General features: G+C 43.0%; 1 protein-coding gene across 2 annotated transcripts in view; it reads left to right on the top strand.

The window, feature by feature from the left end:
* The window catches only part of FRY (FRY microtubule binding protein), a 328,357-nt gene that overhangs the window by 74,417 nt on the left and 241,577 nt on the right, over window positions 1–12,363 (top strand). The window contains exon 1 of one of the 2 annotated variants that reach the window (XM_059995991.1): window positions 2,877–2,981. The exons of the other annotated variant lie outside the window; for it this stretch is intronic. Coding sequence (XP_059851974.1) covers window positions 2,912–2,981 — 70 coding nt within the window. The 5' untranslated portion in view covers window positions 2,877–2,911. Of the gene's footprint in view, window positions 1–2,876; window positions 2,982–12,363 lie in introns of those variants that run through there. 2 annotated transcript variants of the gene reach the window in all.

Raw genomic sequence — 12,363 nt, forward strand, 5'->3', positions numbered from 1 at the left:
AATTGTTATCAGTGTCTCAGGTCACTTTCCGACTCCCACCCACCCCTACCTTGATACCATTTCCTGAGGCCTCCCACTTTTTCTGTATTACTGCTACTTTTCTCTTAGCCTCCAACATCTCTGCCTAATTTCTTGCCTAAAGATTTGTGTCCTCCTAAGATTCTTAAGGAAGGGTCCCTCTTTTTTACAGATATGAAAGCTGAAATAGTTTTAGTTCATCTTAAATGACAGCTGAAGTCTCATAACAAGCCAGGGACGAATTCAGATTTTATTTTGTATTTTAAATACCTCCGTCCAGGTGCCCATTCTGACTACATTTTTCATAAGCCTCCCCCACACACCTAGAGAGAGAGGAAACCAAAGGGTAAATATGTCTTATCCCAGCTTGCAGCAGGTGTCATGCTATTTGGTTTGCAGGGCTTTCAGCAAAACAAAAGGCCTTTTCTGTCCTTTTACAATATATGCTCTCTTTAAAGGTACTCGAATGAGGAAAAAAAAAGCCTACACTGGACAAGATTTCGGCTTCTAACAGACAGAAACTGGGCTCTTAGTTGCTGATTCACTCTTCACAGGGAAAACTAAATGCCATTAAACACATTCTTTTCTAAATAGCATTTAAAATTTTATGAGAGCGTCCTTTTGAAATAACATATATGAGTGACATTCTCAGCAAATTAATATGTTTATAGTAGGATTGAAAACTTTTAAAAGCCAGTTAAGATCTCTTTTATAAAATCAACAGAGAAAAATCTGTCTGCTTGAGTAACAGTATATAATAGCATGTTTGGTTATTGAGCTGTTTTAAATGTCTCCACCTTGCAGTCCCTATAGTTACCATTGGTGTTCAAAGGTGATAGAGCTTAAATGGTACAAAAATGTATTTAACCTAAATTTAAAAGTTCTAGAGTCCCTAAGGGTTCATAATAAATATCAAGATAGCTAAAATTTAATTAAGCATTTACTGTATGCAAGACAGTATGCTGAACCCTTTCATTCATAATGTCATTTAATCTTTCCAACAACTCAATGAGGGCAGTACCACTGTGGATCCCCATTTTGCAGATGAGCAAACTAAGGCTTAACAAGGTTAATAGCTTACCCTAGGTCTCAAAGCTAGGAAATTCTGATGCGTTTTGAGAGGCTTTGTGCTCATGAACTCCAAGGCACCCTGCAGCCTCCCTGTTCATTCATTGCCAACCACGGCGAGGGAGGCACCAGAAAGGTGGGCGTGGATATTTTGGTTTTCAGATGTAACAGCCATTTTGGTAAATCCTTTGGGTCCTGTTTCACCTGGAATCCATATATTCAAAGTACAGGTGATAGAACTCAATTAGCTCATGAAACAGAAGTCAATCTCAGGAGACTTCATGAGGAGAAAGTGCTGTGAGTGGAGTTGGAAATCTTGGTGGTGGAGTGCTTACGTTTTGTATGAGGAGTTTGAAAAGCTCACTGTATTGATAGTGTCTTAGGGCATTTCAGGACAGTCCTAAAAGTTCTCTTTAGTGTTGAATTTTTTAAAATTCTTAGTCTTAGAAAAAGTGTACTCTTTCCCTACTATTTCTCAAATGAACTGTTAGTCTGGAAAGTCCTATTTGTGTGTTGATTTTGAGTGGGGGAGGGGTGCTCACTTTTTTGGTGAAATAATTATTAATATAGTTTATTAACGCCTTTGGAAAATGTTAGTCGTGAGTGTACTGGGGAGGGGGAAGGATGCACGGTTGATGAGATGCTTAGTCAAATCCCACCTACTCCAACGTAGCCTGTCAAGATTAAAGTTCTCTTGTTTAATCGCCTAGTCCAGCTAAATAATAACGTGAAACAAAGCTAACGAATCAGGACGCCTGATACCAAGATTTCATGGAGTAAAAAGCCATTGTGCGGCAAGGAATATAACGCTTTGCTTCTTATCTTTTGATAACAAATAAAAATAAGCTTTCCTGGGCTCGGTGGCTCCTAGAAAAGACAGGCTTGAAGATCCATTGTGGAGCCTGGCATTCGGTAAACAAGCCTAAGCAGTTCGTACCGTCCCCTTCGGACGCACACGTTGGGGCGGGGGAGCGGGTGCCCCTCAAAATGACAGCATTTCTGGGAGGGCGCAGCACGAAGTGCAGCTTCCACTGTGCCCGTGAAAGGAGGGGAGGAAAAAGCCCAGGCCGATATCCTGTTATCAAGCTTTCCTGCGGCAGCGGGGCGAACGGAGGGGGCTTTTCAGAAAACGTCGCTGCAAACCAGATCCAGGGGTGCCACTTGGCTTCCAGCGGCGACGCGGTCGTGTGGATTTCGGGGGGCAGACGCCGGGGGAGCCGCAGCGATGCAGCCGCGGGCGGCTCACCGGCGGCCGTGCTGAAGCCGGGAGGTCCCTCCCGCGGCTGAGTCGGGGCTGAGGAGTGGCTCAGGTTGAGCCCGGGGGGCGGAGGCTGCCCTCCCAGCCCATCCCTCAGCCCTGCGGCGGCCCGGAGGAGCCCTGGGGGCCGGAGCCTGTCTGCGCCGCGTCGGGCAGGCCGGCCGAGAGACCCTCCCTCCCGGGGCAGTTGGGGACTTCCTCGGTCCCGTACCTGCCGGGCCGAACCTGTGGGCGGCGGGCAGCGGGCGTGGCTGGTTATAGCAGCTCAGAAATGAAAGCAGTGGCCGCCGCCGCCTCTCAGGGCTCGGGATCAGCCCCCAGCAAATAAGGAGCCAGTTCTGGACCCGAAGGAGGAGGAGCGGCCGAGCATCTCTCTCTCCGGCGCCTCCGTGTCCTTTAAATGAGGACTTGCTGCCGGCGCCAGAGGTAGATCTGCAGAGCCGCCCTCCCGGCTGCTGACCCCGCTTACATCACTAACCTGTGACAAGCGCATCTCCACGCCCGGTACCTGCTCCCCCGGCGGCTCCCGGTCCAGTCCGAGGAGCAGCCTCTTTGTATGCCGCCGACATGGCCAGCCAGCAGGACTCCGGCTTCTTTGAGATCAGTATCAAATATTTACTGAAATCCTGGAGTAATAGTGAGTAATAGAAAATAACCGTTTGTTTGTTTTTGTTTGCTGGGTGTTGCCTAAGGTCCGAGAAATGAAATCTCAACTGGACGCATAGGCTTGTGAGCCGAGGAAGTTTTTTTTGGTTTTTTTTGCTTCCATCTGCTATGAAAATCAAAATGTCAGAGACTGAACTAGCTTTCCTGAAGTGCAAAGGCTGCGGTGGAATTACAGTAGCTTTGGTTTGATTAAATTTTCAAGTGAGATGGCCCTTCAGACCCTGGCCAGCGCAGGATGGGGCAGTCCAGGCTGCATCTGCCTTGGTGTTTGTTTAATGTGTTCAGGTTTTATCGAAATATTTTGTGAAGTGTGGTTTAATCAAAGGGGTGTGGCAGGGTTTCAGAGTACTTCATAATTGTTTTATTAGGGTATTGTCTAAAGAAAAAAAAGTACTTAATAGTCCAAAGCCTGACTCATCTTTTTTTTTGACTATAGAGGCATTTGCAGGTTTATTTGATCTCTCCCTGTCCATGTGGGTGATGTTCAGAATGCTGTTACAGTATTTGACTTTTTGAAAAATCCTGACGTTTGTTATAGTGCCAATAAGGTGCTTTTCTGAAACATAAACAAGTGAGGTGCTGACCATAAAATCATTTATTAGGATATCAGAATGTTATGGCTTCTGAAGTTCCATTTCTGACCTACTTAAAGGTTTTTGCAGTCAGATATTTCCAAAAGACAACCTCTAAGGCATCATGGATCCGGAATCAAATTAAAATGAGGCCTTCAGGTGATCAGTGATGCCTTGTATTTTCTGAACAGTTTAAAAACAAAGTCTTCTTTATTTCACCAACCAGCCTTTGTACTTGTTTTGGATAAAAGACCGGCTGGTGTTACAGATCCCTAATTGTTTAAAATTTTTAAAAATTTTCCAAGAAAAAAATTTATGTTGTATTCCGTGCATACTAATTAACCTACCTGTGCTCAAAGAGCTGCAGATTAATTATCTCCTACACAAATGACCTGTGGCCAAGATTGTTCTTATGTAAACAAAAGCGGGGAGGAGGACCTGTGCCATAATTGCTTTGAGAAAAGAGCCAGAGTACCTTCAGCCTGAAGGTACTCAGGGATATTCATCTCTAAATGATATCCATAGAAACCTTCTTTTCCAGATCATTTTGCACCACTGTATACACTATGGGGCTTGTCTGAAGCTGTTTTTCTACAAGTGGGAAGCCATTTGGGAGTAATCCTGTCACCCTAACACAGCATTCCTTTGTTATAGTCATAATTCATTTATCTTGGATTCATTACTTGTGTAATACTTCACACTCAAAGGGTGAATTTTCTTTGTCTTTTTATCCTTTGATTAATGAAAAGAATTTGACATACAAGGTTCTTTATGGAACAGTTTTCCAATATCTGGAGAGACTTACTGTTTGACATCAGTGTGTGGTTTTGAATCATTATTTTGAATACTTTAAGGCCAGATTATTTTCTTCCATCAATTTCTGTCATTGCCTCATTAGATAGAAAATTACGTTGTGACAAATCCTGAGGCCAATGGGATTTCTTTTAAAATCTTTCTCCCCTTTTGTCTATTTTCAAATTACTCTAGACAAAGTCTATATTCTCTCCACCCTTCCTAAACTCTCCATCCCCCTCCCCGCCCCCCTTCACATCAGGAGATGGTTCAAAATGACTGTTCATTTCTACTTTGAGAGTGTCTGGGACACAATTTTGAATTCTTTCAATTCATTCAGCAAATATTTATTCCACACCTACTACATGCCAGGCTGTGGAGCTACAAAGGTGACTAAGACACAGCACCTGCCCTCTATCTTAATTTCTTTATCGCAGAAGAGTGAACTTGGTGATTCTCTAACATGCCTTTGGGGGTCAGAATGTTTTTCAGTCCTTTCTTAAAAGAGGAACAGGAAATACACCTTATGCTTAGGCTTCCTTAAGCTTGTTGCAACACTAGCATAGCTCTCAGTTTTACATATTTTCAGTGGCAAAAAAGAGAAAGGAATTTGTCTGTGTGGAAGACAAAGTAAAAAACAGAAGCCTTCGGATGCTCAGCCTACTCAGGGCCCCGGGGCTGAGAGGATGCACCGTGGGGTCGGCAGCTCGTGGGCCCAGCATCACAAGTTTGAGAGGTGAGGAAGCCCCACTCTGCCACATACCGAATGGAGAATCAGGCCTCTAATTATGTAGTGGTGCTTATTGATAAAAGTACAACAATTAAAAAGCAATAAAACAAACTATAACCATGGCTGACTGCTTTGCAAGGTGGTAGTAAGAGGAAAGATGATTCTGTGAGTATTTCCAGGTTAAGATTTCCGTCTTTTTTTTTAAATGGCACATTGTAATTATGTATATATTTGTCTCCTCTGAAGAATTAACAAGTCAATTATATCAGTCATTGCCTGGTGAGATATATTAGCTTTTCGATCACTGTTCTTTTTTTTTTTTTTTTTTTTTTTTTTTTGCGGTACGCGGGCCTCTCACTGTTGTGGCCTCTCCCGTTGTGGAGCACAGGCTCCGGACACGCAGGCCCAGCAGCCATGGCTCACGGGCCCAGCCGTTCCGCGGCATGTGGGATCTTCCCGGACCGGGGCGCGCACCCGTGTCCCCTGCATCGGCAGGCGGACTCTCAACCACTGCGCCACCAGGGAAGCCCTCACTGTTCATTTTGACACTCCCTTCTTCCCTGGCCTGCCCTGTCAAGGCTGCCCTTTCATTTTAATGGAGTTGGAAATTCATATGGTCTTGATGTCTGGAAATAAAATGTCCTTTGTTGACTTCACTGCTTTCCTTATCTGCTTGGACACTTGTCCTGTTGCTTCTTCCCCACTCTTACCCAGGCCTTCCCCAGCCGGTCAGTGATTCTCACAGCTGCACCGTCTTGATGTTCATGGCTGTGGCCACCATGGGCCCTCTTCAGTTTAACCTGGAATGTTGCAGAGGTCTCCTCATGGTTCACCTGACATAGAGCAGCCTGGAGAGGCTTCTGCCAGCTTTTCAAAGACTATATCACAGCCTCCTCTGCCCCCGAGTGTCAGGGACCACCATACAGGACCCTCTTTGAATTCCTTGTTCGTATTCTCTCATGTTGTTTATCTGTTCCAGCCATAGTTAATCTGCTCCCCTTTCTGCATTTCACTAACTTGCTCTCCAGTCCATGCCCGTACACATGTCAGCCCCCTAACCTGGCACGCCCTCACCTAGAACACACAAGCTGCAGAGCCAAACAGGCCTGGTTCAGATCTCTGATTCCTGCATTTGTGAGGCCTTGGAAAATCAATTAACTACCCTCTGCCTCAATTTTCTCATATGTAAAATGGAGGCAATAATAATGGATACCTCACAGGAGTAAATGAGGCATTAAGATGTCAAGTACTTAGCACAATATCTGGCGCATTGTGAATCTCAATAAATTTTAAAATAATATTAATGTATTCCACTGCTTCCCTTTATTCTAAACCCACTTAAAACCAAACTTAGACCATTTTTCACCTTAGCATTGACAGCCTCTCTGGAGTATTCCCTGAATAGTCAACATTCACTACAGCCCCTGCTTTGGGCCCTTCTTTTTTCTAGATTTACTTTTTATCTTTACCCCTTTTCCCACCTCAGCTTCTAGTGGACTGTGCCTACCTTCCCTAAGTACATACCTTCCAGCAGCGTGGGAGATGGCCTGGGAGTATTCTCGGTGGCAGAAAGTCACCTTGACCTTTCAGGTTTACTACAGAAAATGTTTAGAGCAGATAGTTCCAAGCTAGTTCACAGGAGAGGAGGGCTTGCTTTGTATTGATGCACAGAGCTGCTGGGTAGGCTCTCCTGCCGATCTGAAACGTCTAACCGGCATTCCTTGGGTTTCTATCCACCCCGTAATAGCCAGTGAACACGGGGCCCAGTGGATGAAGGGGCATTCAGGGTCCATTCAACATCTCCATCTTTCCAGGGCAGGACAGTTTGTATCTTTCCTACAATGCTGACAAACCTTGCTACCCCATAGAGAGAAATCTTTGAATGCCTGTTAACGCTTCCAGGGAATGAGAATTCCATTGACAAACTGCTCTGGGGAACTGAACAAGCCCCTGGCCTTGTTTTGGAAGGGACTGCTGTACATTATAAAATGACTCATGGTGCTATAGAAAAACTTGCTTTATTGGAAGAATTGGGTGTGGCATTTTTCAGATATGTTGTAGTGAGATAGATCATGGTGGTAAGGACAGTATTTCTGTCCAACATAGAAATGCTGGTTAGTATATGGTAAGCTCTGGGGACGAAAAGAAACCACGTTCAAGTAAGGATTGAAAACATGTCCGATTCACTGCAGAACAGTATGCATTGATCCCTATTTATGTCACCAGGATACTGCAAAGATGCTATGAGAAAGCCTTAAGAAAAATCTCAAGATGTTAGTTCAGTTAGTTTTGTAGAGTTGGTTTAAAGAAGTAGAAAACTAAAGACGTTAACCAAGTTGCCTTAAGTCCAGCAGAGCAGTACAGCTCAAGTTGGAAATTCATATGGTCTTGATGTCTGGAAATAAAATGTGCAAGCACACCCACCTCATTCTTCTAACAGTGGGGAGCGCCCAGCACTGTCCCAGGCACTTAGAGGAGAGTTACTCCCGTGTTCCTGTAGCCACGGTCACCTCTGCCAAAGTTGTGAGCAACGGAACCCCAGGTCAATACCTGCTCTTTCTAAGTAGAAAAAGTTGATGTATCCTGGGTTTATGATGGAGGAAAATTTGAGGTTTGTGTTTGCTTTTGTTTTTTGGGTTTTTTTTTTTTTTGGTTTGGCTTTTTTTTTTTTTTTGGTTGAAATACATGAACAATCCTAGAATCTAGAATAGCAGTAGCTGCCACAGTGCCTGAGGGCCCACCCTGTGTCAAATGTTATGCTTGGTAAATTATACGTAGGGCAAACCACATCACTATTTGTCCAAACTGAGGCACCTTTAAGAGTGAAAGTTAATAATTATGCTGGGACACTAGGCATAAACGGGGACTGCCCTGGGCAAAGGAGGCCATATGACCACTCTGTTTATTATCTTTACTCTTTCCAGTAACCCTGCAAGGTTACGTATTATCTACATCTTACAGATGAAAATGAGAAAAATGAAAAAGAGTTGAATAAGTGGTTTGCTCAAAGCCAGGATGGTAGTAGGTGCCATGAGCCCCTCCCCCAATCCAGCTGATAATCTCATTTTTAAAAATCACCCAGAGAATGAGCAAAGGATCGAGAACACTTTGGGGAATTTAGTGCTTTGCGGGTACGTACCTTCTTGCTGGCTGATGACACTCCCAGTTCTTCGCCTCCTCCTTCCCTGTCTACCTCTGAAACTGCCCCCTGCCCCACCATCTCTCTCAAGACGCAGTGCTGGAGAATACCATCCCCTTAGCACAGACCTGTTTGAAAGACCTAAGTATTAACAGCTCTTCACTCTCATTATTAAATATACGCAGCCAGTTCTGTGCCCTGTGGTCATTTGATTTCACTCACACACACACACACACACACACACACACACACAGGATTATAGTAAAAAGGTACGTTTCTTCTGGTAGAATATTTTATGTTGATTGCCCCCATTTTTAAAAATACATGTAAATACTTAAACAGCTCGAATAAATAAGAATATATTAATGGTCTTCTTTTAGAATTGTCCTTTGCTTATCTTGTTGGGGTTTCTCTGCTCTGTTGTGTTCTTTTTGGGAAACAGTAGCAAACCCCTAATTATCTTCAGCAGTGAGAACAGGGAGACTATTTCCAGGGATGATGGAAATCTGTCTATAATTCGGGTATCTCATTTTACCTGATAGCTCTGGTTTCCGCCACCATAAAACCCCCCACGAGACTGGCCACACAAAATGATTCAATTTCAACTTCTTTGCCTACTTTTGCCTGCTGCTTGCAGAAGTTGCCAACAAGAACTGAAATAGTCAGAAAGGCAAACGGCAGTAGGCAAGGAGGAGAAATGACCTGGATATTTTTACAATGTGGGAACAGCCCAGGATATTTGAGAAAGTTGCCAGTATTGAGATGTTTCAACTGATATAACATGCAAATATGCCCTTTATTTAAAAGACATCTGTTTCAAAACAGTGTAATGCCCGTGACTCACTAGTTCACTTTTGGGTACAGTTCAAGGAATTGAATGGATTCCATGTGTCCTGATCATCTTATTAGTTACATCTATATTTTTGAGCCCGGTGAGATATTCAGAATGTGCTGGGCTCAGAAGTAAGTTTGGGCTGATGAGAAATGGCATTTTCCTTGTGTTGGAGGTGTTCTATAGATTGACAGCCCTGAATGTAAGCCTTTTGTGCAGGTTCTTTGTTAGTACTAAGCCTTAAATTTATTTAGTGCCTTGTAGTTTGCTCAGCGCCTTCAGACACCACATTACCTCATTTGATGAATGAGATGCATTGATTCTGAATAAACTAGCTTCTTCTTAAATGTTCCTGGTTTGGGATGAAGAGGCTTAATTCTCCCGAAGCTCAGCTTCTGTGGTATGAGATACCCATACGGCATCACATAGGTATATTTTGTGAGATTTCAGATCAAATGAACAAATAATGATCTTAGTACGTGGTCTTGACCTTTGAATGGGACTTTCTAAGTGCAGTATACCTGGGCATTTATCACATAAGATATACGGAGGTGAGTCCATCCAAAAAAACATATGTATTAAAAATTCCCGAATTTATTTGTACCCTAGCATTTCTTAGTCCTCTTTTTTAAAACACTTAAACATTTCTACTTTTTCGCAATATGGTGCCTTTTGGGAATCACCCACTATTTGCAGATGACCCCAGTGCAGAAGGTTTAGCAGACACCGACTTCCTGGAGAGGGGCATTGATGGATAAGATAGTACACAGCTTTATCTCTTTTTTTTTCTTACTAATCTCTCTCATTTGATAGATCCCATTCATCATATTCATTTCAGTGTTATTCCATTGTAGAGCTGTTGGCTATATGAATAAAAGAATGCTCTTTCTTTGAGTTGAAATGTATCTCCCAATTTTGGAGGAGCAGTGGGAATAGCCTTTTCCATTAGAACATCTTTGCTTACTTTTCAATGCTGCCTTATACTCAAAAACTTACTACCTTACCATCAGCTTTTCTTGGTTATTCCTCATAATGTCTTGCTGCTTGACAGTGTCAAAGACGCAAGGCAAACGCTATGCATTACTTCTTTCTTGAGCACCTTCTGTGTCCTAGACACTCTGCTTTGAGAGCTTCATAGCTGAATCAGACCTGGATCCCACCTTCTTCCTTCCTTATTAGAGTCAGAATTCAGGACTATTAGTGCAGAAGCTCCCAGGACTAGGAGAGGATCCAGTGATATTTCAGAGGCACTGTGTGCCCCGGAGAATTTTATTTGGGAGGATGTGTTTGATAGATTCTGTTGACTTTAACAGTCTGGATTTGTACTTCCACTGCCTCAGAGAACTATTGGAAGCCTGGTGTTTGCAGGCAGAGTCCTGTGAGGACGTTTTCCAGTCTTCCTCCTAGCAGGGTGGCTGAAGGAGAAAAGGAGATGTAAATTATTTACTCAGGAACACTTGACCAGATGTCAGTATTTGGGAGAGCAAGGGTTTCAGATAGGCATTCTTTACCTTAGACAAATGTGAAGAAGAGTTACGATGTTTATCAGAATTTTGGCGTGGGACTCGTTTAAAGCCATTAGACTTCATTTGGAGTGGGCCCCTCACTCTTCGGCATATTTGGGGGATTAGAGAGAAGGAATGTGTATGTATGTGTATATGTGAATTATATATTCTGTACGTTGTTTAATGATCATATATCTCACCTATGTTCTTACAAACACTTCTTTTTACAGAACATACAAGCACAAGCATTTAAGTGTTAGTCATCCAAAACTCCAGATGCTAAGTAGTGAAAGTTTATATTCTGCCAGCATATCAGGCTCTGTAATGAGTCTGATTTTGGTTTAATTCCTTTCTACTGTTTAGTCATTTGATGAGCTGCAGATGGAAATTTAAGCCAAAGCCATAATATTCCAGCCAGTACTTTTTATGCTACTGTAAGGACTTGTTGTCATGTCAATTTAAGGGAGTTGAAATCTTTTCCAAGAAGACATTCAGATCTACATTAAGGGCTTTTATCAACTCTAATTTGATATACAACTCTAACTGCCTCTGCTGTTCTCAATCAATTGCAAAGTGCAAAGTAGTTTAGCAGTGGAAGACAGCTTTGAAATTTCTAGTATTTCTCGGCTAATGCCACAAGCATAACATTATGGAAATATACAATTAAATCTCCATTAAATTTTTTTGTCCTCAGCTTAAGAAACACTAGGTTGGCTTCTTTGAGTCTGGATTTAAACAGGTAAATATATATTTTGGCAGCCATGAAAAGGAGAGGGTATTAGATTAACTAGGGCAATACTTTAGTAAAATTCCATTTGAATGTTATATTTATGTGGGAAGGGTTCAAATCAGTAAGATGATTTATTATGTAACCGTCAAATCAATAAAATGTTCAATTGTGCAAATACAAGATTAGGTTTTCCTTCCCTGTTTTTCTGTTAATTTTCTGTGTGTGACCTTGATCGTCTCCTTCCCTTACTTCCTTGTGTGAAGGGAGCAAAGCTGACACTGTCTCTAGCTGTTTTGTATGAAGGGTTTTGAATGCCTCCACTGAAAAAAGAGGTTTATGTAAACGTCGTAATAATTGTCGGTTATTCCTCCTGTCCCATTAAAGCCAGACCAAAGGAGGGTGAGCTGTACATTCTTGGACTTGACTGATAAGTAGAGATCAGTCTCTGACTTTCTAAGCTTGGTCAGTTTCTTGGACTAGCTCGCTCTTCAGTATTCCGAATAAGAAAAAGTTGTCAGCCTATCGGGTTCTTTCTATTGTTATTTTTACAGCGAAGTGACTGTGTGTCTGACTCAGTGAATTTGAACAGGGTTGTCTCCAATCTGAAGTGTGGCATTCTTGATCCAGAGCTGGGCATTTCTTTCTGCACCGTAAGATATGGTGTTTATGGAGACTGCTGGCATTCTGGAGGTTTTATAACATAGGATTGTACAGCCAGAGGATACACTCCTAGGTTTTGGTAGATATCGTGTTTCAGTTAAGATATGTTGAAATAAAGTAGTTCGTAAGGATGCAAGATGCTATTAAAAAATTTGTCTGAGGGCTTCCCTGGTGGTGCAGTGGTTGAGAGTCCGCCTGCCGATGCAGGGGACACGGGTTCGTGCCCCGGTCCGGGAAGATCCCACATGCCGCGGAGCGGCTGGGCCCGTGAGCCATGGCCGCTGAGCCTGCGTGTCTGGAGCCTGTGCTCCGCAGCGGGAGAGGCCACAACAGTGAGAGGCCCCCGTACCGCAAAACAAACAAACAAACAAAAAACACACACACACAAAAAAC

This window comes from Delphinus delphis, chromosome 18, assembly GCF_949987515.2.
Source record: "Delphinus delphis chromosome 18, mDelDel1.2, whole genome shotgun sequence".
Classification (NCBI taxonomy): Eukaryota; Metazoa; Chordata; class Mammalia; order Artiodactyla; family Delphinidae; genus Delphinus; species Delphinus delphis.